This window comes from Neophocaena asiaeorientalis, unplaced genomic scaffold, assembly GCF_003031525.2.
Source record: "Neophocaena asiaeorientalis asiaeorientalis breed wild unplaced genomic scaffold, Neophocaena_asiaeorientalis_V1.1 scaffold212, whole genome shotgun sequence".
Taxonomy (NCBI): domain Eukaryota; kingdom Metazoa; phylum Chordata; class Mammalia; order Artiodactyla; family Phocoenidae; genus Neophocaena; species Neophocaena asiaeorientalis.
The window spans coordinates 6,189,880-6,215,941 of NW_020174046.1; the positions used below are offsets into that span (position 1 = coordinate 6,189,880).

Here is a 26,062-nt window from a genome sequence, read left to right on the forward strand (position 1 = left end):
TGGGATAGGGAGGGTGGGAGGGAGGAAGACACAAGGGGGAAGAGATATGGGAACATATGTATATGTATAAATGATTCACTTTGTTATAAAGCAGAAACGAACACACCATTGTAAAGCAATTATTCTTCAATAAAGATGTAAAATAAATAAATAAATAAATAAAATTAAATAAAATAAAGGATATCTAGCCAGAAATGTCCATTAAGGAATTATCCATGGGAGTATTTTACTCAGATTTTGGTGCAAAGGAGGTAATGAAAATCATGTATGTAGATGGGATTTCCCCAAGATAGCATGCTACAAAAGAAAAGAGAAAGAGAGTAATAGTATCAAATGCTACACATGAACAGATATACCTCCTCACATAATATATTCAACTATGAGCAAAAAATATTTATTTCAACATTTTCCCTTTCAGCACCTGCATCAGTGCCTGACACATCATGGATGTTCAAGAAATATCAGGTGAATAAACAAGTTGATGAAAAGCAATGAGTATTTTTCATGTGTGGTTTAGGAAACCAACTTTCCTTTATACTAAAAGTTTACTTAAGTGAAATCAGTTATTTGAGCAAAAGGAATATGTAAATGCTAAAAGGTTAGCCCTTTCTATACAATTTAGAAAAGCACGAAGGTTCATTCAAAACCAATCTTCCGAGAAACAGAATTTATAAATATAAATTAAGATGAATTTCCTGAAGCCTACTTATCACGGACTTAAATTTTCCAAAGCATATAATAATACTTTTGTCTGTTTTGTTTAACAGACCTTCTTAAAGTTCAAATGACTTTATACATATTCCTAAAATATTTCTTTTTATGCATTTGGCATTTAATTAGTTTAATTAAAATTAATTTAATTTGGCACAATTTTAATGAATATGGACCCACCAAATCCTGCATACAGATCAACTGAAAAATCAGCTTTCCCCAAATCCCCACAAATTGATTTTACTGTGTTTTTTGTTGATTTGGCTGTTTTAGAAGTAGAGAGTTATCCAAAAGAGCTAGTAATAAGCTAAAAATTATATGTAGAAAATCTGTATTCAACATTAGAAAATAAAAATGCTATTTTTTAGTAATATAACATCCCACTATATGACTGCATTTCAGAACTAAGCTTAAATAAACTTTTCATGGTTTCTGAGGATGGAGAGATAAAAGAAAAACTCTAGAAACAAGTCTTACACATTAAAATTTCACCGTGGAATTTCTGATGATTTAGGACTTTAAATCCTAAATCAATAGGAGCTTAATGAAGAATGTCTGGAATTGGTCCTATAAGATTTTTAGTCTTCTCATAAAAAAAAACCTCATACCCATGAGATTTGAAAGAATTATGGGTGGTAATGAAAGGCAAAGGTTATTAACATGCTCTAAATATTTATTTTAAAATATTTACTTTAAAAATTCCAAAGAAGAAATTCTCTTAATAGCTACCACTGTTTAGTAAAACCAAATACTTCTGTAATAAGAACAAATGAATTTTGCAAGTTGTTCTGTGATATAGATCATTAGTTTCTGTATCAACTTATTACTGAGTCTATTTTCTAACAAAACAAAAATTAGCCATAATTTAATTTAAAACTTCTCTGACTCTAAATCTGTCTCTTCATTTGCAAAATAAAGAGATAAAAGAGATTATCTCTGAGGTCCCTTCCAACTCTAAAATGCTAGTATTTAAATAACTCAAAATTCAAAGAACTTATGGAATAAGAGGGTTTCAGTCTTTTGTTCAATTTCCCTTAAAAATGAGAAATGAAAAATTCCTGAGTCTATGATCTAAGACAGGAATAGGCAAATTTATTTCTATAAAGGGACAGATAATAGATATTTTATACTTTGTGGGCCATAAGATCTCTGTTGCAATTACTCATCTGTTAGCATGAAAGCAGCCATAGACAACACAAAAATAGATGAATGTGGCTGTATTACAATCCGATTGTAATTTCTGGATATTGAAATTTGAATTTCATACAATTTTCATGTGTCACAAAATATTTTTCTCCTTTTATTTATATAGCTATTTATGTATGTATGTATTTTTAAAATGTAAGAACCATTCTTAGTTCACAGGCCATACAAAAAAGGGAACTGAGTCGGATTTGGTCTGTGGACCATAGTTTGTTGACCCTTGACATAGAGTATATTTTGATATACAGGCTCATATCAGAAGGGAAAAAAATTGTTATGCAACACAGATAAAAATATTCAGAATATCACTATGCTTATATCAATAAGCACCCTTAAAATTATCTGCCTTTCTTTCTGCCAAGAAAAACTCCTGACTTTCACTTTTATTTTACTAAAGTAAGATACCAGATAGAAGCAACCATTGTTTTTCCTTCAAAAACTAGACTAATATAGAAAGATCTGGAAGCAACTGAGGATTGGATGAAGTAAAAATCCAGAGATGGAAGAGCACTTCCAAGTTGAGCGGAGATCGCTGGCATTTTCTTGCATGAGGGCATTTGCAGAGTTTGGGTACAAGTGAGGATTGAGCTCACTAAAGGAAACCAAAAACTCGGGTGCTTTATAGATGTCTGCATGGGCTGGAATGACAGACTGGAATCTAGAAAAGCTCCGAATATGTGGCCAGGACATCTAATAGTACATCTGCTTAGTGGTGGGGCACTGAAGAAAGATAGGGAGGCTGGGCCAAAAGAGCAGGGTCGATTTCCCATAGTTGCCCAGTTTTAGAAGACAGAATCTCAGCAGATGGAGGAATCGACTTTATCTCTGATTTGGACTGAGGTAGCCAACACCTCACGCTATCTGTCTAGCACAATAAAGAACAAACCTTTCTGGAAGAAGATATCATCTGAAATAAATTAACTGTTCTTTTACACATAATGTTAGGCATAAAGTAAACATATTAAGAGACATCCAAAGAAGCAAAATAATGTGATAGACAGATAATCAAGAGAAAACCAGACAATCAGACAGACTCAAGATAACCCAGACTGACATTAGGAGGCAAGGACCTGACATAGATGCAAAGTTGAACAAAATGGATGAAATGATGTAATTTTCAACAAAAAAAAATTTCTTTAAAAGCCAAGTGTATTTCCTGGAACAGAAAAATCAATATCTGAAATTAAGAACTTGTCAAAAGACTCTAATAAGCAGAATAGACCAGAGGAAAACAGAATTCACTGACTTGCAGACAGGCCAAGAAAAAATATCCAAACTCTCCCACAGAGAAAATAATGTGATGAACAAAAAAGAGAGTATGAAACATGCAGGACACAGTCAAATCGTCTCATATTCATGTAATTGTAATCTCAGAAAGAGAGAGAAAATGAGAACGGAACAAAAGCAACAGGTGAGGAAATAATTGATGATAATTTTACAAAAGTAAGGAAAGAAGTCAACCCAGAGATTCAAGAAATTCAGGGAACTCTCAAGCAGGAAAATGCAAAGAAAACCACACCTAGGCACACCAGATGCTTGGCACAGTCAAATTGCTGAAACAAAGGATAGAAAGAAAATTTTAAAAGCAGCCAGAGAAGAAAAGATATATTTGAAGAAACAATAAGATTGATACCTTCTGTTCTTTGTGTTGAAAGTGCTGAGGGGTGGAGAATAGGGGGGATTAGCAACCTAGAATTATATATATCTATCAAATATATCCTTTAAAAATGAAGACAGGGCCTTCCCTGGCGGTCCAGTGGTTAAGACTTTGCCTTCCAATGCAGGGGGTGAGGGTTTGATCCCTGGTCGGGGAGCTAAGATCCCACATGCCTCGCAGCCAAAAAACCAAAACATAAAAACAGAAGCAATATTGTAACAAATTCAATAAAGACTTTAAAAATGGTCCACATCAAAAAAAAAATTTTTTTTAATGAAGACAAAAATAGAGATAATTTTAGATCCACAAAAGTTGACACAATTCCTTGTCAATATACCAACACTACAAGAAATACCAAAGAAAGGTCTTCCTTTAAAAATTGCTATGTCAAAATTTTAAATGAAAGGACACAGACTAAAAGTAAAAGGACTGCAGAAGATATATCTTGTACACACTCACCGGCCTCCCAAAAAAAGCTGGTGTGGCTATATTAATATTTGACAAAGTAATTTTTAAGGCTAGAAGTGTTATTAGAGATAAGCAGAACATTTCATAATGCTGAAAGGGTCAATTCAATAGGAAGACACAAAAATCCTAAATGCGAATGAATCTAATAACAAAAGCATAGCTTCAACATATATAAAGCAAAACTGAGAGACGTAAAAAAAGAAAAGACAAATCCACAGTCAAAAAAATCAGATTTTAACATACTTCTATCTAACTGATACAACAAGTAGAGGACAAAACAGCATGGATGCAGGAAAATGTAAAAACATGATTAATCAACTTGATCTAACTGACGTACATAGAAAACTACATCCAACAACTGCAGAATACACATTCTTTTTTAAGGCAGATAGAATATTTACCAAAATAGATGATATGCTGGACAACAGACCAAGGCTCAACATGTTTCCAAGGACAATGATCAAAGAAAAATTAAACTATAAACCAACAACAGAAAAAAAACTAAGAAATTCTCAAATGTTTGAAAATCTAAAAAAACAGATTTCTAAATAACCTATGGGTCAAAGAGCTATAATAGAGACTTACAATGGAAATTAGAAAATATTTTCAATGGAATAAAAATTAAATATGACATATCAAAACTTGTGGCATGTCACTGAAGCAGTACTTTGAGGAAATATATAGCTTTCCGCATACAAATGCATACAATGAAAAAAGAAAGCTTGAAAGTAAATGATGTAGGCTTACAACTTTAGCTAGAAAGATGAGAGCAAATTCAATGTAAAGAATGTAGAAGGAGATGGGACTTCCCTGATGGTCCAGTGGCTAAGACTCCATGCTCCCAATGCAGGCGCCCAGGTTCAATCCCTGGTCAGGGAACTAGACCCCACATGCCGCAACTAAGAGTTTGCATGCCGCAAGTAGAGTCCACATGCTGCAACTAAAGATCCTGCATGCCGCAACTAAGGATCCCGCATGCCACAACTAAGACCCGGCACAGCCAAATAAATAAAAAAATAAATTTTAAAAATAAAAGTAGAAAAATAAAAATAAGAGCAGATATCAATGAAACAGGAAGCACCCATTCAATAGAGGAAATCAAGGAGTCAAAACGGATTCTCTGAAAAGATTAATAAATCTAATAAACCTCTAGAAAGATTGGTCAGGAAAAAATAAAACCACAAGTTACCCATATGAGAAATAAATTAGAAAGGGGACATAATTACAGACACTGCCCATACATTTCACAACTTAAATAAAAGGACAAATTCCTTGTAAAAATATAACTTCTTGACACTAAACAAGGAAAAAACACAATATCTGAGTAGTCATATCTGTTAAAGAAATTGAATCCCTAGTCAAAACCTTCCCACAAAAAAAAAAAAACCCTCTAGACTCAGATGGCTTTACCAGAGAATTCCTTCAAACACTTAAAAGAATTCACTGGTACAGTCTTTCAAACAATATCAGTCTTAGACAAACTCTTCCAGAGACTATAAAAAGAAGAAACATTTCCCAACTCATTTTGTGAGGTTAGCATAATTCTGATACCAAAGTCTGAAAAGGATATTTCAAAATAAGAAAATTTCAGGCCAGTATCTCCCATGAACATAGAAACAAAAATACTACATAGGCAAAAAGTAGAAACAACCGAAATGTTCATGAACTGATGAATGGATTAAACAACGTGTGGCACATCCATATAATAGAATATTATTCAGCCATAAAAAAGAATGCAGTAGACACATGCTACGATATGGATAAAACTTGAAAACATTATGCTAAGTGAAAGAAGCAAAGTCCACAAAAGATCACAGATGGTATGACTCCATTTATATAAATGTCCAGATAGGCAAATCCATAGAAACAGGAAGCTGATTACTGGTTGCTAGGGGCTGACGGAAAGGAGACGGAGAGTGACTACAAGAGGATATGGGATTTATTTGGGGAGTGAATAAAAATGTTCTGGTTGCACAAAGTTGTGAATATATTAAAAATAATTGAATGATATACTTTGAAAAGGTCTATTTTATGGTATGTGAATTTCATATCTCAATACAAAAATTATGAAGAAAAAAAGCCATTGACCTAAAAATGATTTCAGTGTCCATCAACATATAAAAAGGATAATAAATAAAATGCAAAATTTATTTTTTAAATGTTTCCCCTTATTCTGAATAAGAGGAATAAGCGGAAAAATATTATTATTTCAACAGAAGCAGAAATGTTATTTTATAAAACTCAACAATCATTTGTGATGAAATGCCTCATTAAGTAGGAAAAGAAGGGAAGCTACTTAATCTAATTAAGATTATCAACAAAAACCCTACAGCTAACATTATACTTAATTATACTCGATGATGAAAAATTAAATACTTCCACTAAGAATGGGAAAAAACACAAGAACTTACATTGTCACCATTTCTATTTAATACTGCACAGGAAGTCAGTAAGTCAAGCAAAAGAAACAAAAGTCATAATGGTTGAAAAGGAAAAAGTAAAGCATTTTAATTTGTAGACAACATAACCATGTTTATAGGAAATGCAAAATAATCCACAAATAAAGAATTAATAAATAAATTATCAAGGTCAGTAAATAGAAGACCAATTTAAAAAAATCAATTAATTTATAAAACACCATATGTAAACTGAAGTTTTTCTATAGAAGCCAGACGTTTCTCCTGTGTAATTAATGTAATGATACTCTCACTGTGTTCATGCAACACTGAATAAATTAGGGAGGGATAGTAGTCTGATTACTAAGTAGAAAACTTTTATTTACTTAACCTAGGCTGATAATTAGTAATAAGAACAGAGATTTTAACAGTTCAAGTTGATCTGGGAGAGAGGCAAACAATTCCCTATATATCTTCAGTCCCTTCATTTTATTTGGAAGTCTTTAGGTTGGGGATAGGAATGGGAGAGTGTGGGAGTGGTAAGGACTATAAATGAAGTTACCTTGGCAGTGGGCAGAGCAGCATAAGAAAAAGAGAGTGGGGGAGAGACTGGGAGTAGAGAGTGAGGGGAGGAAAAGACTGAAAAGTTATGACTTTATTAGACCATGCCTCATGCAGATTTATAATCTAGGTACACAGAGCCTAGGTGGCCAAGCAAAACTCAAGCCATGGAGCAACTATAAAACTTTCTGAAGACAGTCCACTTATCCTAGGACTAAGAGAGCCACCAGAAGGGTAATGAGAGTTAGCAGTCAAACAACCAGGCACACAAAGATATAAGGCACCATGAGTGAGAACTAGCGGAAAAAGAAAACAGAAGGACAAACAGACTCCATGTAAAAGCTTCGGACACAACTATGCTTACCAACTTTACAGAAAAAAAAAAAAGACTAGCTTTAAAATATCTGCAGGGTATGGGGAATATAGCACATCTGAAAAAGAATCAAATCCCACTTCTAGACATGAAAACTATAACTGCAACTAAAGACTCAGTAGGTGACTTTACAGCATTAGACACGGTGAAGAGAGAATTTGAAGAGATCAGAAAAAATTACTAGAATTCAGAGAGAAAGATAAAAAGGGTGAAAATATGCCCCTGAGACCTCTTCCAAAACTTAAATCTCCTCCTTCAAGTCCCTCCATCCCAAAAGAGACAGCACTTACCGTATCCAAGTATACCCTTCCTACCATACACTGGACCCCAACTCATTCACCATCCTTGGGATTTTGCTCAACCACTTACACCCTTTCTTTGTTCACTCTTTAATCTCTGTCTTCTATGGCTTCTAACCCTAGAGGCCCACTGGCCTCCTCCAATTTAAAAAAAGAGTTTAAATGATTCTCTATCCCTCCGCCCTCTTCATCACTAAACTTCTTGAGGAACAACTGTCTCAAACTTTTTCAATCCCCTACCATCAAGCTCCTACAAGTGTATGAGACTTCTCAACATCACAAACTTTCTTGTTGCCTACTGAATTCCTTACCTTCAGTCTTCATCCTTTATATTCTTCTACATATGAGTACTATCAAACAGTCTCCTTCTTTAAATACTCCCCACCCTCAGCTTCTAGAAGAACCTCTATTTTAGTGTTCCATCTCCCTTGATGATGATTCTTTCTCAGTCTTCTTTATTAGCTCCTTTTTCTTCCTTTTCCTGTCGCTTAAATCTTTAGCACATATATTACTTCTCATGAGAGTTATCTGTTCATAATTTATATTCATTTCTATATTGGTAACTTACATTGTTTTCAATAAGCTATAACAACCTTAATAATAGCTACTGGGAGTTCACAAGCATCATCAGAATGCTGGTCTAGAGCCAGTTATGTTCTCTGACAATAAAGGTACATCCACCATGAAAATCTACCACCTCTCAAGCCACTTCAAAATCCCACCACTACCCATTTAGCTCAGAGCACATAATCTAACCCTCTACTTAATTGCTGAAAGGGACGTCATTTAGAATGTACTACTTCCTTTACCTTCCTTTCACCCACCTCCATTAATTGTCCTCACTCTCTCTTTTTCGCTCATTATTCCTGCTCTTCTCCCTTAGCCTACCAGCTTACGAGGACAGAATTTAGAGACATACGGCATAGGTTCAAATGCAGGCTCTGTCATTTATTAGCTCTGTGATCTTGGGAAGGTTAATCAACTGCTCTGTGCCTCAGTCGGCTCACCTGTAAAATAGGACTTATCCCATTAGATTATGAGGCACTTACAGTTATGCTTACTATTAATAAGTGCTAAACAAATTTTATTCTTTTTATTACCATGCTAAAGTGTCTACTGTGGTTTGGGTTTCCCCAAAAGCAGACATGATTTAAGGATTCAAGAACAAGTAGTTGTTTGAGAGGTGATCCAGGAAAAACACTGATAGGGGAAATCAGAAGTGAAATAGGGAAGGGAAGGCAGTCAAGAAAGAGTGTATTATTAAGCCAGTTACCCTGATGGGCAACCAGAGTGTGATCCTACTGGAGAACTCTAATGGATGGTATAGAACACAGCTCAGTTATCCCAAAGAAGAGATGTGAAAACGAGGTATTTATCCACCACGTCCCCATCCATCAGTGGCTGAAAGCCTTTCTGACAGCATTAACTCCCTGGCATTTCTGGCTTGCCCTGCACACAGGCCAAGCATGTCTCTATGGCCAGTAAGAAAGTTCTCAGGCAGAAATTCATAAATGTAAGTAGACAATATCGAGATGAAAGCCAAAGAAATACGGCTAGGACACTAAGAACATCTGCTACAGTGTCTCTTATCCAAAAGACAGATTAATTCTTTGTCCCCTTCCTCAAGCTACCATCTTCCTTCTTTCCCTCTAAACACTAATTTCTAAATGCTGTACTCCCTTCTCCGTCTAACCTCAATTCACTTTCCCACTGAATGTGACTTTCTCAGCCTTCTGAAAAAAGGAGGTGGGGGTGAGAGAGTGATAGGTCATTATCATCTCTTAATGCCAACTTCAAGATGATGTCTCAGACTTCTGTTTAGCTGACCTATAGGAAAAGAGTCAGTATGTAAGTGCTCATGAGGAGCCTCTGAATATATTGTACATAATATATTTGAGACAGGATTGAGAGACTCCTAGCAGGAGACTTTTCAAAATACAGGTCAGGAGACCAAGAGAAAGGTTTTAGCTACAAACCACAGACCAAGAAGTCCAAAACAATTAGGTAATTACTGAAATCTGAGGACTGACTGAAGTAACCGACAAAGAAAATGTAGAGAGAAAGGTGTCAAAAATGGCCTCCTGAGAAACTAGCTCTTCCTCCCTCCCTTAATACCTAGAGGAAAGGCATTATTATTTCTGTATTTGGCATCTAGTCACTTGCTATACCTGTCATTCTTTCATCATCTTTCTAACACCAAAATGTCTCTCAGATCTGTTCTATTTCATCTATTCCCATTGCCTTCTCTCAGGTTTTATTATCACTTGTCAGAACTACTACAATTGCTTCTTTAAAGGAACCCCTGCTTTGGGGATCTATGTCTTTTCATCCCTTATAGCACTGCTATAGACATTTTTATAAATTGAGAGTTTAACTCTATCACTTCTGTCGTCAAATAAAGCAATACAGGAACATAGTAATACAGTCCTAACATATCTTTCAGTCTCTTCTCCTACACCCTTATTCTAATTTGTCCAGTTCACCCACATTTTAGTTATTGCCAATATCTGTGTTTTACACTTCTTTGATTTTACCTCTATATTCACAACGTAGCTCCAGCAACTATTACTGTCTACACGTCAGGAGTCAGCAAACTATGGCCTGCAGTCCAAATCTAGCCTGCCACCTATTTTTGTAATACAATTATACTAGAACACAGTCATGCTCATTTGTTTAAATATTACCTATGGCTGCTTTCAAGCTGTAACAGAGTTGCAATAATTGCAAGGGAGACTAGAGAGCCTGCAAAGCCTAAAGTATTTACTATCTGGCCCATTACAGAACAAGTTTGCTGACCCTTCAAACATGGGACAACATCAAGCAGCCTCATGTGTGTATAAGTGGATTCCCAGAAGGAAATGAGAGAGACTAGGTTTGAAATAATATTGGAGGAAGTAAAGGCATAATGTGTGAAATTAAACAAAAATTATATCACACATATCTAAGGAGTTCAATGAACACCAAACACATGATAAACACACACTAAGAAAAAACATATTTAGGAAGAGCATGGTCAAATTGCTAAAAATCAAAAATAAAGAGAAAAATCTTAAAAGCAACCAGAGAAGGAATTTTGATTCCAGTATGGTGGCATAAACCAAATACAGTCTATCTTTCACACTGTTTACAACTATAAACTTTGGGCAAAATACAAAAAAAAAAAAAAAAAAAAAAAAAAAAAGAAAGAAAGAAAGAAAGAAAAAAATTATTTGAGCCGATGCAAAAGGAAACAAAAGCATATTGTGGAGGGGAGTCAAACTTGGAAAAATGACCCACAGGATAGTGAGCTTCCCGGCTTGGCTATTTTCTTCTCCTTTCTGTAACAGCTTTGCTCTAAAGCCAGGAAGCAATCACTGCATACAGAGAGAAGCAACACAGAAGTTAAAACTCCAAGAGAAACCCTATCTTTCTGGCCACAGGAATTGGGGAAAGGGGCTCCTGCATGCTGGAGAATGTGGAGAAAATCCTGGAAGGGAGAAAGATTGGAGAAAGGGATTCTCTAATCCTGCCTATAAGCCCACGTAAGTCTTAGGCTTGCTCTGGAGCTGCACAGGTATGAGACAAACCCATACCAACATAGCAAAGTCTCTGAGAATTAAAAACCACCACCCACAAAAGGCAAGACCAAATTTGCAATCTGAAGCTAAACGGGTTGAGAGTCGGCTAAAAGAAACAAAGATCAACACTCCAGAGAATTATGGTAAGACCCAGAGTTTTCAAAACAAACACTCATAATGTACAAGATACAATCCAAAACGTTCGCAATGCAAAAAGAAAATGTGATAAATTTCAAGGGAAGAAACAATTAACAGATGCCAACCCTGAAATGATCCACATGTTATAATTATCCAACAGTACCTTAAAGCAACTATTATAAATATGCTCCATGAAGTAAAGGCAAACACAGTTGAACTGAACAGGAAAAAATTCTCAGAAGACAAAGAGAAATTATTTAAAAAATGAGCCAAATGTAAATTTAAAAACTGAACAATGCAGTATGTGAAATAAAATTCACCTGGATCAGCTCAATAAATGAATGAAGATGAGAGAGAAAAGAGTCTGTGAACTTGAAAATGGATCAATAAAAATTATCCAACCTGAAGAACAAAGAGGAAACAAATTGACAATAGAAAAAACAGTCAGAGACTTGTGGGACAATCTCAAAAGTTTTGTCATTGGAATCTTAGCGGGGAAAAAGACAGAAACTAGAGCAGAATATTTTAAGAAACAATGGCAGAAAGCATCCCAAATTTGGTAAAAGACAAATTTATAGATTCAAGAAGCTGAGCATTTTGCAAAGAGGAGAAACTCAAAGAAAATAAAGACTAGATACAACAAATCTAACTGCTGAAGAACAAAAACAAAAAAATTCTTGAAAGCAGATAAAGAAAAATGACATACTACATAAAGGGAAATAAAATTTGAATTACCACAGGTTTGTCATCAGAAATCATAATGGTGAAAAGACAGTGGAACAACATCATGAAAATGCTAAAAGGAAATAAGCTTTTACTCAGAAGTCTATGTTCCCCTAAAACATCCTTTAAAAATGAAAGCAAAATAAAGACATTCTCAGAGGAAGGAAAAAAAAAGAGAGTTTATCCCTAGTAGACTAGTTTATAAGAAATGCTAAAGTAAGTCCTTTAACCTGAAAGGAAATGTAGCATCTTCAGGAATGAAGGAAGAATAACAGAAATAATAAATATACAGGTAAACATATTTTTTTCCTTTAATTTCTTTAAAATATGTATGACTGTTGACAGCAAAAATTATAATACTGCATAGTGAGGTTTTCAAAGTGTGCAGCCATAACATACATAAGAGCTGTAACATAAAGGAGGGAGTGGGATGTAGCAGAGGGGAAAAAAAATCATCTGTGCGTTTGTAAGGTTTCTCTATTTTAAGTGAAGCAGTACAATAGTAACTCTAAGTAGGTTGTGAAAGGGTAGGTTATCTATATTGTAATCCCTAGGGCATTAAAAATTAATACAAAAAGATATAGCCAAAAAGTCCAATAGCTACATTAAAACGGAATACTAAAGAATAATCTAAAGAGAAGGTAGAAAAGGAGTAAGAGAGGAATGAAAAACAAAGAGGGAAAGAGAAGACAATAAAATGGTAGACCTAAAGTCAACTATATCAATAATTAATTACATTAAATATTAATGGTCTAAACTCTCCAAATAAAAGGTAAAGACTGACAGAATAGAATTAAAAAAAAAAAAAAAAAAAAAAACATAGATAGATCAAAAGTAAATGGACAGAAATAAATTTACCAGGCAAACAGTAAGCCTAAGAAGTCTGAACAGGCTATTTTAATATCAGATAAAGTAATTTCAAGACAAAGAGTCTTACTGGAGATAAAGAAACATGTATCATAATGAAATAAAAGAATAATTTATCAGGAGGTTTTAACAGTTATACAAATACATGTACATAATAGCAAAGCCCCAAATATATGAAGCTAAAACTGACAAAATTACAGGGACAAAGACAAATCCACAGTTACAATGGGATATTTTTAATACCCCTTTTCAGCAACTGATAGAACTAGACAAAAAATGAGTGTAGACATAAAAGAGCCGAACAACACTATCAAGCAACTTTAACTACATGACATTAATAGAACTCTACATGCAAAAATGGCAGAACACATATTCTTTTCAAGTGCACATGGTCTAATCACGAATGTAGACCATATCCTGGGAGATAATGCGTATCTCAATAAATTTTAAAAGACTGAAATTATACAAAACGTCCATTGGAAAGTAATAATAATATACATTAAAAAATCAAATATATGAGGGTTAAATAAAATAATTCTAAGCAAGGCATGAATCAAAGAGGAAATTACAAAGAAAATTAGAAAATATTTTAAGTTAAATGACAAAGAATATACTGAATATAAAAATTTGTGGGATACAACTAAAGAAGTGCTTAGATGAAAATCCATCACTTTAAATACCTATATTAGAAGACAAGAAAAATCTAAAATCAATGACCTAAGATTCCATCTTAAAAAACTAAAAAAGAAAAAACAGAGCAAAGTAAAAAAGAAGTAAATTATAATAAGAGGAAAGTCAATGAAATAGAAAATAAACCAATATTAGAGAAAATCAGTAATGCCAAAAGTTGATTCTTTGAACTTATAAACAAAAATGACAAACTTCTAGCTAATCAAGGAAAAAAGAGAAAACACAAACATGAAGAATGAAAAAAGGATTATCCCCACAGACCCCCACAGACATTAGAGAATAATAAAAAGAATGCTATGAACAACTTTATGCCAAAAATTTCAACAATTTAAATGAAAGGACAAATTTCTCAAAAAAAAAGTTACTGAAATTCACATGAGAAATAACAAAAAAATCTGAATATCCCTGTATCTATTAAAGAAAATGAATCTGTCAAAAGCCTCCCCCAAAGAAAATTCTAGGACCAGATGGTACCCCTAGTGAGTTCTGTCAAATATTGAAGAAGAAATAAGACCAATCTCATGCAAACTTTTTAAAAATGCAGAGAAGATTACTAACCAACTGGTTTTCTGAAACAAGGATAACTGTAATACCAAAACCTGACAAAGACATTACCAAAAAAAAGATTATAGACCAATATCCTTCGTGAATATAAACCCCAAAATTCTTAACAAATAAAAGCAAATCAAAGTCAACAATACATCACATATGAGGTTTTATCCCAGGAATGCAAGGTTGACTTACCATTCAAAATTAATTAATTTAATTTTTCCTTTTATTCTCTTAATATATGATCATATTGATAAATGCAGAAAAAGCATTTGACAAAATTCAATACACATTTATGATAAAAACCATAAGCAAAATAGGAATAGTAAAGAACTTCCTCAAATTGGCAAAGGCCATCAAAATATCTACAGCTAATAGTGAAAGACAAGAGATTACTTTGTCATTGTTTCTCCCTCACATTAGGAACAAGGAAGGATGCAACTTTCACCACTTCTATTCAACACTGAACAGAAGTAGAAAGGTTCTTGTCATTGGAATAAAGGTTGGGGGAGCACAGAGGTATCTGGAGATCAGAAAGAATGATGATATGATTTTACAGAACATCCCAGAGAATCTATAAAACAGTTAAAATTAATCCACAGCATTCACTACAGGTCACCTATTATACTACTAGCATTTACTTGCTTCAAATAAATTCTGGACAATGTTCCTGCAGAATTCTGGTTAGTCTCATTTCCTGGAGAAACTTTCCAGAGGAAGTAAAGTAGGACAAACTACAGCCTCCACCACTGGTTTCAGATGGTTTCAAGGTCAAAACTTATAGTCACAACCTCTTATCTGCTAGTCATTCTGGATTCCCTTCATCTTTGGCTAGAATTTCTCCTGGTCCAGTTGGCTGATCCTGTGAGGTGGCCATCAGGCCTTTCTCATGTCCATTTACCATTCAAGTTGGAAAAGAAAGTACCAATAGACACCCAGTATATCACCTGTGTGCCAAACTCCATGTTCCGTTGCATAACAGCAGCCCTACCTCCTTCAGATGATCAGGTACATTAGCCCTGTCAAAATGGTGACTCCTTATCTTGGAAAAGAAGCACCAAATCCCACCAGTAGCAGTGTCTTAAAGTATAACAGGACTCTTACAGTGTCTCTGTTGAAAATGTTTCCCTTCGGAGAACCAGGACCTTTTAACCCCCAGTGCTCAGAGCTACAGAGATGGGAAGCATAAAGTCCCCAGTGGATCACTGACAGTGATGCTAAGTGGAGGCATCCCAATTTCCATGTGTTCTTCCTACTAGGAACACTGAAGGATAGGACCTTACGCTCATCATCAGTTGTGCCATCAAAAGACTGTCTTAGGGGGGCTTCCCTGGTGGCGCAGTGGTTGAAAGTCCGCCTGCCGATGCAGGGGACACGGGTTCGTGCCCCGGTCTGGGAGGATCCCACATGCCGCGGAGCGGCTGGGCCCGTGAGCCATGGCCGCTGAGCCTGCGCGTCCAGAGCCTGTGTTCCGCAACGGGAGAGGCCACAACAGTGAGAGGCCCGTGTACCGCAAAAAAAAAAAAAAAGACTGTCTTACTATCTATCAGGTCAGCAGCTTCTGGGCAGTTATGGTGCACAACAGGACAAATGGATCTGTGGGATTCATTTGCTATAAAGTGGGTCCCTTACTCTGAAATGACATTATGTGGCACCCTGTGCTGATGGATCACTCTTGTAAGCCCCCAAATATGGGCACTGACGGAGCCCCGGCAAGTTGCAAAGGGAAACTCATAACACAGAATATGCATCAAATCCAGTCAAAATGAATCACGGTCCTTTCCAAGGCACAAGGACTGGTTGGTATCCTTGAAGGAAAGTTAGTCTCTGCTATTGTCAGGCTGGACATTCATCAGTTCAGTTGCTAGATCAGCATTGATGAACATAAATCCATTACTGGGCCCTTGCATAGCCATCATCAGTAATTTTTCCATAACCCTTGTAGGCCAAATGGAATAACGTAACAGTAGAGCTTATTATGTAATGAGATCCAAATAATTAATAAGAATTTACATTCTAACAACTTAGTAGCCATTTGAAAAATTAATACACATAAACTTAAAGAAAAATATTTATATCTCACCTTAACCACAATTACTTAATAACAGGACACTGTACATTCTGAGTACTGCACAACTTCTCAAACTTGTGCAGATTAAACATGTCACCCTCCTCTTCTCTTCCACACTGATTTCTGTGCAGTGCTTTGTTGTATCACAGCAACAACCAAAAATTCAACTTTAAAAAGATATGACATCATCATGGGCTTCCCTGGTGGCGCAGTGGTTGAGAGTCCGCCTGCCGATGCAGGGGACACGGGTTTGTGACCCGGTCCGGGAAGATCCCACGTGCCGCGGAGCGGCTGGACCCGTGAGCCATGGCCGCTGAGCCTGCGCGTCCGGAGCCTGTGCTCCGCAATGGGAGAGGCCACAACAGTGAGAGGCCCGCGTACCGCAAAAAAAAAAAAGATATGACATCATCTAAAGGAGTGCAACAGGATCTAATGTAGAAACCGTGAACTACCTCAAGTTAGTAGTTTGTGACAGACATTTCTGTGTTTCCTTTAAAATTCTGAAATATCCCATGGTATTCTTGTGTGTCTGCTGGGGTGTTTGGGGGTGCCTCAGTGCAGTCTGGGAATCAATCTGTGTGTGCGCGCGTGCGTGCGTATATGTGCACCGCAGTCTCTCTCCTCCCTCAGCAGACCCAGCACCTCTCAGTAGGCTTTGTTGTGACTTAACTCTAGTTAGTTATTGGTTTGGTGATAGCAAGGGAGAGGAGAATAGATGGGGGTAGCAGGGGCAGCATAATCTTCAAGTAACTACCCTCTAGACAGGAGAAGAAGGTCACTTCTGTAGGCTCAGAGGGTTCAGAGGAATTTGGGGTTTCAAGGTTTTCCAGTGCATCAACTCAGACGTCCCATCTTAAAAGCCAGGGTCTCATTCCTTCCTAACCAGAGGACAGACACACTGGCTTAGCAGACTTGCTGAGAAATCAACCTGCCCTGGAGCTCTGCTACCCTTGTTAAATCTTGGGCCTAATCCTTAGTTTTTCTTTCCTCCTACTGCAGAAGATGAGTTTCTTTACATGATACCAAAGAAAGAAATTACCTAACTTTCTCATTTTGCCCCAATTACCTTCAGGCTTTCATTGTCTTTCTCCAACCTATGTCACTCACCAAACAGCCATCTGACTACACCGTCCATATAATTAATAACTTCCCTAAATGTCTCAAAAGCCTAAGATACTGTACCCACAAATACTTTTTCTTCTACAGGAATGCCATTCCAATTTGCCACCACTGAAAGTTTTAACAGGTGCACAGCTACAGTGCATGCAAAGGGTTATCAGTATCAGTGCTCCATCTACACCAGTAGCGGGGTCCTTACTGCTAGCCAGCCAGCAGATAATCTAGCTCCAAAATTCCATTTTGAAGACTACTTCCTCAGACCACTGCTGATACCACAACTGTCTTGGAAGAAAAAAGGCTCTGAAATGAAGATCTGCACAATCGAAGTACTGGGGAATGCCCTCCAAATCAACGCCTGTGGGAGAGTAAAGGAAGTGAGACTAAACAGAGGAAGCAGTTGAATTGAAATGCAGTCACAGGAAGGCCTCAGCCAATCCATGGGGAGCTCTGGAGTTGCGATGGATCTTCAAAGTTGTCCTACCTTAGGGCAAAAGGGCCAGGCATTCACACCCCCACACAGAATAGGCATTGGATGCAGGCTGATCCTGAAGAAAATGCAAGACTTTGAGGAAAGCAGGTCTGTTGGCTCACAGCAATGCCTGGAGAGACTCAGTTGCAATCAGTTTTAGCTGCCAATATTCTCAGTGGCTAGGGGAACTTGTAACTGAATGGAAGGACATGGGTGATGAACTAGAGAAACCACCACACCACTGCTAGACTATTATACCAAATGGGCTAATGAGGGGAGAAAATGAATCATTTACCCTGCTTTCTTAGGAGGAACTAAGTTTACCACCAGTTGATAAGGGAAAACTCTTCTTTGCAAAAGAGCAACAGCTACTAAATTCTATTTTAACAGAAATATAAAAATCATCATTTTGAAGCCCCTAATGAAATTATTGACTCAGTCAAGGATTATCAAAAGATGCTAAAACCGTTAGGTGGAAGATATTCACAGTGTGCCGAAGTTATTACCCATGATTACCTGCCTAATGCAAATGGAAGAAGCATACATTTACAGAAAGGAGACCTAGTGGGTACCATCTCATCCAAGTAATTCAAGTAACTAGACTGAGCATTATTAAACAATGAGACAACCTGAAAACCTCTGGATGGGATGTAATGTGCAGTACTCAGCATTATATACAAAATATTCTTGCCAAAAAATGTTTAACCGAAACCTATTGAAGCTTTAAAGCCTAGCTTCCATTTACAGGAAATATGGGGATAGATGACATAAAGGGGAACAGTATCTGGGGTCCTGTCCTTAAGGAGCTAGTTTTATAAGACATTCTAGAAAAGGTAAAATATTAGTGACAGAAAACTGGTCTGTGGTGGCCAGTGGCTAGGGGTAGGAAAAGGGCATTAACTAAAGAAACTTTTTAGAATGATGGAAATATTCTATACTTGACTGTGATGGTTCGGAGACTCTTCAAATGGACACTTAAAAAGGGTGAATTTTATTATATGTAAATTAAACCTTGATTAACCTGTCCCCTCCCCCCAAAACCTGAATATTTAATCTATTCTTGAATGAAAAAGTGAGACTATTCTGACGATTTTTTAAAATGCAAAACTATTTTTAAATTAACATTTTTAATTTCTTTTTTAGCCCAAAGGCAAGATCTTCTTTTATCTTGATCTAAGAAACGAATTCATTTCATATTTCTACTTGCTAATATGCCAACAGAGCAATTTTTGCCTTAAAATGTGTTTATATAGGATTCCATAGATGTAACAGCTATATGAAGCAAATTACTACCTATCCACAAATATACTGATTCGATCCTATATCACTTACTAAAACACTCCTACAATAATGCCTCTTCATAGCTCAAAACCATCAGTGTCTCCTGAATAAAATCTAACTCTTACCTGGCAGTTCAAGCTGCCATACCCTCTGACCAAAGCCTCCACTTCCAGACTGAATTCCCATTGTTCTCCCTCATAACACCTACATTCTAGCTCTAACAGAATTCTTACCATTACCTACACACAAACTGTGCTTTCTCACCTCTTGCTCATGCTTTTGTACCAGCTCAGAATGCCATCCCTTGGTCACAATAGGCTATGCTTTCTTAGTCATTTGATTTAACACTTTTGTAAGTACCTGCCTTTGTACCTTTCACACCCATCCAGACAATAAACTCAACGTAGAAACTGTCTTACAAATCTTTATAGTGCCAATGGTTAGCACCAAGTATTAATCCCGGAATCTTTGATGGATTAACCTCTTCTAACCGAAATTCCATGCATCTGAAGGATGGGCTCAAATAGCATTTCTAACAAGAAAGAGATAAAGAAGCTGAAGGAAGTAAGTGGGTTTAGCTTGGAGAAGAAAAGCCATTTCCCATTTTAACCACAGTCCCCTCTATTGTTTCCACTAACGCTGTTCTTCTACCACTTCAGCCCAGATACCCTGACTGTCTTTATCTCCCAGTCTATCAGTTCCCTCCTGGCATCACTTTCCTTTTTACCATATGTTCAATCTTTGTCACCAAAAACCTTCACTTTCTTTTTTTCTTAGACCTCCAGGCACACTTCAACCTTGAATCAACTAGCAGTTTTTTCATTTCTCTTCTGAGTGGAAAAGCTTACAACATCATGCTGACTGGAATTTTAAATATGTGATTTTAATAATAATAACAGTAGTAGTAGTAATAGTAATACCATGACCACCACCAACAGCAGCTAACACTTAATGAGCACTTAACAATGTTCAGACACAATGTCCTTTCAATAGCCCTATAAGGATACAAGTAAAGAAACAGACATGGAAATGCTAATTAACTTACCCATTTTAAGACAGAAAAAAGCAGAACTGAAATACTAAGATGGTCTGACTCCAGAGCAGATTTAGCCACCATGCTATGGTTCTTCCCAAATGCAATCAATGCTGTACTACCATTCCCACTAAGAACTGATCAAACATTCTTTTATTCATTTCCTAACAATCCCTTTCCTCAAGCAAATGTTCCAACTTTGACTGATTCATTCCTACAAAAATATATTTATTCAGTCACTGAATAAATGAAATAGTTATTCCCACATTCAACACAGTCATTGAGACCAAAACATAAAAGAATAAGACATGATCTCTGCCTTCTCTTTAAGTCCCCAAACTCCATCTGCCCCTTCACTCTCAGTAATCATTAATTAATATTTATTAGCACTTAATGTGCCAAGCACTTTACATATACAGATTCATTCAATCTACAATACAATCCTCATTATTATTATTATTCCCATTCTACATAGAAGAAAACTGAGGCATAAAGAAAAGCAAAACAAAACAAGTGGGACTACATCAAACTAAAAAGCTTCTGCACAGCAAAGGAAAGCAACAAAAATGAAAAGGCAACCTACCAAATGGGAGAAAATACTCGCAAACCATATACTACTGGTAAGGAGTCAGTATCTAAAATTAAGAACTCACACACCTCAATATCAAAAATCAACAAAAAACAAACAAAAGAACACAAACAATCCAATTCAGAAAATGGAAACAGGCTCTGAATAAACATTTTTCCAAAAAAAGATACATGAATGGCCAACAGGTACATGAAAAGATGCTCAACATCACTAATCACTAGGAAAATGCAAATCAAAACTACAATGAAATATCACTTTACACTGTTAGAATGACTATTATCAAAAAGACAAGAAATAAGAAGTACTGGCAAGGATATGGAGAAAAGGGAACTCTTACGCACTGTTGGTGGGAATGTAAATTGATGCAGCCACTACGGAAAACAATAGGGAGGATCTTCAAAAAATTAAAAATAGAACTACCATATGATCCAGCAATTTCACTTCTGAGAATATACTCAAAGGAAATGAAAACACTAACTTGAAAAGATATCTGCACCCCTATGCTCACTGCAGCATTATTTACAATACCCAAGAAGCCACCTAAATGTCCACTGATGGATGAATAAAGAAGGTGTGATATATATAATAAATGGGATATTATTCAGCCATAAAAAAGAGGGAAATCTTGCCATTTGCAACACCAAGAATGGATCTTGAGGGCATTATGGTAAGTGAAATAAGTCAGACAGAGAAAGACACATATACCATATGATCTCACTTATAAGTGAAATCTAAAAAAAAAAAAAAACAAAACACAAAACTGAACTTATAGATACAGAGGAGAGATTCATGTTTGCCAGACGCAGGGGGTGGGAGATGGGCAAAATGGGCAAAGGGAGTTGAAAGGTACAAAGAAAAACTTCCAGTTATAAAATAAATAAGTCATGCGGATGTAATGTACAGCATGGTGACTATAGTTAATAATACTAGACTGTATATTTGAAAGTTGCTAAGAGAGTAGATCTCAAAAGCTCTCACCTCAAGAAAAAAAAACTTTCAACTATGTGTGATGATGGATGTTAACTTGACTTTATGTGGTAGTCATTTCTCAAAATATGGAATGGTTATGTTGTACACCTACAACTGATAGAATGGTATATGCCAATTATATCTCAAAAATATTTTTTAAGCAAAAAACTGAGGTATAGGAGTTATGTAATGCACCCAAGGTCACACAGCTAAAAAGTGGCAAAGCCAGGATCTAAAACCAGTCCAGCTTCAGAATCCAGGCATTCACTGCAAGGCCATCAAAGTCACTGACACCATTAGGCTGCCATCCCTTAACTTCTCTACCTACACCTAAAATATAATCCACAGTAATTAATTTATTCAACACTGACTGATAACTCACTCGCCTTGTTTTCATTCCTTGAACACAACCTTGTTTCTGCGTCAGAGACTATATTTTCCTAGAACACCATTCTTCTAGTTCTGCCTTCTAATCATTATGACTCAACTTAAGTGCCAACTCACAAAGAGACCCATCCTGACCACCCTACCTAAAATACACCCCCAGCCCCGGCCAACTACAAATCATCTATCACGTGCAACTGGGTTCATTTCCTTCCTGGTTACTTATCACTACCTGAAATGATCAGTTGCTTATTTCTCCCCATTGGAGTGGAAGTTCCAAACAGAGTAGAGACCTAGTCTATCCTGCTCACTGTTACAGCTTCAGCACCTAAAACAGTGCCTGGCACACAGTAGGCACTGGATATTTACAGAACAGATGCCAAAAATTGTGCTAGACACTGGGATTACCAAAACGAATAGGATACAGTTCTTAATAAACTCCTAGTCTTTAGATTTACCCTCCCCTTCTACATTAAAGGATGACTAGCTCCTAACGTTTTTTTTAGTGGCTAACCTCTCCACCTGTCATGTTAAACCTGTCCCCGAGATCTCCCTTAGACTTCTCACCATCATTTAGCCTCTCTCTAACTTCTTTAATTTCTCCTTCTCCACTTACTGAATGTTTCCCACCCACCCTCCCATACTCAAATATCCTTCCCTCAACCATCTCCCCATTACCCCAAAATATCCCATTGACTCCGCAGCCACATCTCTCTTCCACAGAATCTTGACCACTTCCTCAAAAGTCATCAGCGACCTGGAAAGTGTTCTCACTTTCTTCAACATCTATCCCTGTCGAGGACTTTCAATCCACTTTCTTAGGACCGGAGGTGCCACTGTCCCACAGTTCTCTTCTTAATTTTTTAAATCTTTTTTCAGCTTCCTTCACTGTCTCCTTTCTCTCACAGCTTTAAACTTGATTCTCACTAGAATTTCACCCTCTATTCTTGCTCCATTCTCTGTCTCTGAAACATTTCATCTTCTCCTCTAACTCAACTAGTGCCCCATACAAATAGTTACATCATTCAGTCAGAACCGAAATCCCAGCTCCAATTTCCCCATTCATAGTTAATAAGAAATGTGACTGAATTCTTAAGCAAACCCTCAATAAAGAATAGCTGCAGGCCAAACTTAGAAAAAATAATGTGAAGTATAATAAACAATCATGTTCTGAACAAGCACTAGAAGGCAATATCACACAACTTAAGGCTCGTTTCCATTAGTACTTCTTGAAATACAGTACTTGAATTAATTCTTCACTAATTTTAATTGACAGCTTGTACAAAAATTGACCAAAGACTAAAAATCATTCATAGACTTTATATATGTGGTTAATCTATATGAATTTTGTCTAAAACTGTTTATACAGTTCTAAATACACAGAAACTGTATTATTACACAAGTATAGTAGTACAGAGTTAAAACAGGGAACATACCAGTCACAAATTATTGCATAAGTCTGGAAACAACATACAAAATAAATTCAAATTCTTTGAGAGGAGTTTGTAAAGATGTACCTATGGTGCCATAATATACAGACTCACAGCTCCAAATTATACCTAATCATTAGAGCAAACAGTCTATTGAGATTTTTGTGCTATTTTCAAAAGCATCAGCAAGAAACAGACGTGCCATTGTGGCCTTCAGTTTACATAGCAAAGGGTAGTTAGTTACACACATTTATATCAGTATGATAAAACTATTCAAGTTCCAATCCTGTAAACAATTATACACACGAGAAGAGTGGTTTACCCAAAAAACGTGTGAAGAAAGCTCCATCTTTACAACTCTCTGCAGTGGATAAGAGCCACAGTACATACTGGTCAACCACAAATACCTGACTCACAGCCTAGCCCCTCTCATAATGAGAGAAAACGGCATCTGGTTATTACCGAACAAACTACATATTCAATAAATACAGTAAACTGTAACTTATTTGACAAAATCTTACTATGCTTTCCCTATGTATTGCAAGAAGGTGTGAGAAAAAAAAAAGATGAAGCCAACTCCCAATTACCACTGCCAAAGGTAAGCTGGTGAAACAAGTCAGTCACCATCCTTCAAGGTATGTGGCATGTAAGAGCATGGAAAGGAAAACAACAGGAGAGCCTTAAGCAAAAAGACACCCACATTTTAAGAAAATGAAAGTGGTTTAACATCTCCTCCATCGCGGGAGCTGAAGGTGCACCAAGCCTAGGAAGAGATCTAGGAGCTACTCAAATTTTCCAGTTGGTGTCAGTTGATCACTACACCAGCTGTCATACTTTGAAGTTCTTCAGGTTTCCCCTTTTCCCCATAAACCACCCTCCTGCACTCTAAAGCCGAAAAGTGGCAGAGGAAATAGAACAGAAGATGAAGGGAAATGGCCGATGGGACAACAGAACACAAGCACTGCTGCAACCACATCTCTAGAGGACCAAAAGGTCCACTTATCAAAGTACAGCTCTAAAAATCTGTATCAGACAGCTTTCACAGCCACCTAAACCTCCAACTGCATCCCTTTCGCATAAATCTCTTAAATTGAAACCCCATGCCTTATCCTACAGGCTGATTATCTAAAACTCATCCTATATATATGACATTATCCTTAACGGATACCATCACCCCCCTCAGTGAAAGGCAGATTTTTTTTTAAGGTAGGCGGAGAGGTGAGGATGGAATGTCATGAAGGGGTGGGGGGAGGGGTTATGAGAAATACGTGCAAATACCATTGCGGCAGAGACACTGGGAACAACACTTCCCTCATCGCTCTTGCAAATTCTCTTGGTGCATTACCCTCTGCTCATCCCTCCTCCTTCAACAATACACATACACGTGTCATAACCGACCCGCACCACCACCATTTCTAGCATCACAAGCTCCCCTCCCACCCTCTCTTGCCCCCTACAAAGACAGTTACACACACTTAGAACAGAAACTGCCGCCACCGCACCCTCCTATCTCAATAAGTGATTCTACCACCTAGCATCAAGCGCTTGCTGAAAGACAGCTCAGTAAATACGTATGTAGACAGACAGACACACACACACGGGCGCACATGCAGCATGTGGCGCAACGAAGGGCACCCGGAGACGCACCTGGAGGCCGGGTGTCCAGCGCAGCTACCCCCCTGGTCCCTGTCACTGAGCGCAGCTGTGTAAATCCTCCGGTAGCGGTCGGCCAGCGCCCGGCCTGACAGCAGCAGCTGGTAGTGACCCCGGGAGTCCGCGGCCGGCAGCCCGAGCCCCAGCCCCGTGGCCGCCAAGGAGCCCTCGGAAACCGGCATGAACAGCGCCCCCGGCGCCGGGGAAGAAGAGATGGTGGCGGCAGGGAAGAATCCGTCCCCACCGGCCCCCGAAGAGGCGGCGGCGGGAGAGGCAGTCGCTGCGCACATCATCATCCTTGCAGCCGCCGCCGCCTCGTCCCCGCGGGACGGGCAGGCAGACACGCGCGCGCACACACAGCCCTTTTCCAACGACGACGGCTCCGGCGGCGGCCTCTCGCTCCGCAGCAGGGAGACTACAAAGACAGAGACCTCCTCCTCCTCCTTCTTTTCCTCCTCCCCCCCGCGCTGCCCTCACCACTACTGGGGCCGCTCATCTAACCTCGCCACCCCGGGAGTATGAGGAGGAGGCGGTGCCGCCGCTGCTGCCGCTGCCGCTGCCGCCGCCGCCGCCGCCGCCGCCGCCACCACCGCTGCCACCGCCTGAGCCACCCGCAATGGGAAGCTGCCGGCCGCACTGGGCATGCGCCCCTCCTCGCACATGCTCAGTCACTTCGGCCCCGCTCCCTCCCCACCCCCTCTCCGCTACCACTCCCTCTGCCTCAGGCCTCTGGGCGTGAGGCCTGAGAGTCGGGCCGGATCAGAAAGAAGGCCGCTTCTCCGGGTTTTACTAGCAACTTGAGGAAGAGTAAGGAAAGTGCTGGGGAGGCTGTCAGCTACAGCCAGTCGGCTTCAGGTACTGGGTTCCCTCCA

At 37.9% G+C, this 26,062-nt stretch overlaps 1 protein-coding gene across 7 annotated transcripts in view; it reads right to left on the reverse strand.

Annotated features, from left to right (window-relative positions):
* The window catches only part of MYCBP2 (MYC binding protein 2), a 271,756-nt gene extending 245,969 nt beyond the window's left edge, over window positions 1–25,787 (reverse strand). For all 7 annotated transcript variants that reach the window (XM_024753921.1, XM_024753923.1, XM_024753924.1 and 4 more), the window contains exon 1: window positions 25,185–25,787. In XM_024753921.1, the coding sequence (XP_024609689.1) occupies window positions 25,185–25,486 (302 nt within the window). In that variant the 5' untranslated portion in view covers window positions 25,487–25,787. The remainder of the gene's footprint in view (window positions 1–25,184) is intronic.
* Window positions 25,788–26,062: the final 275 nt, after the last annotated feature.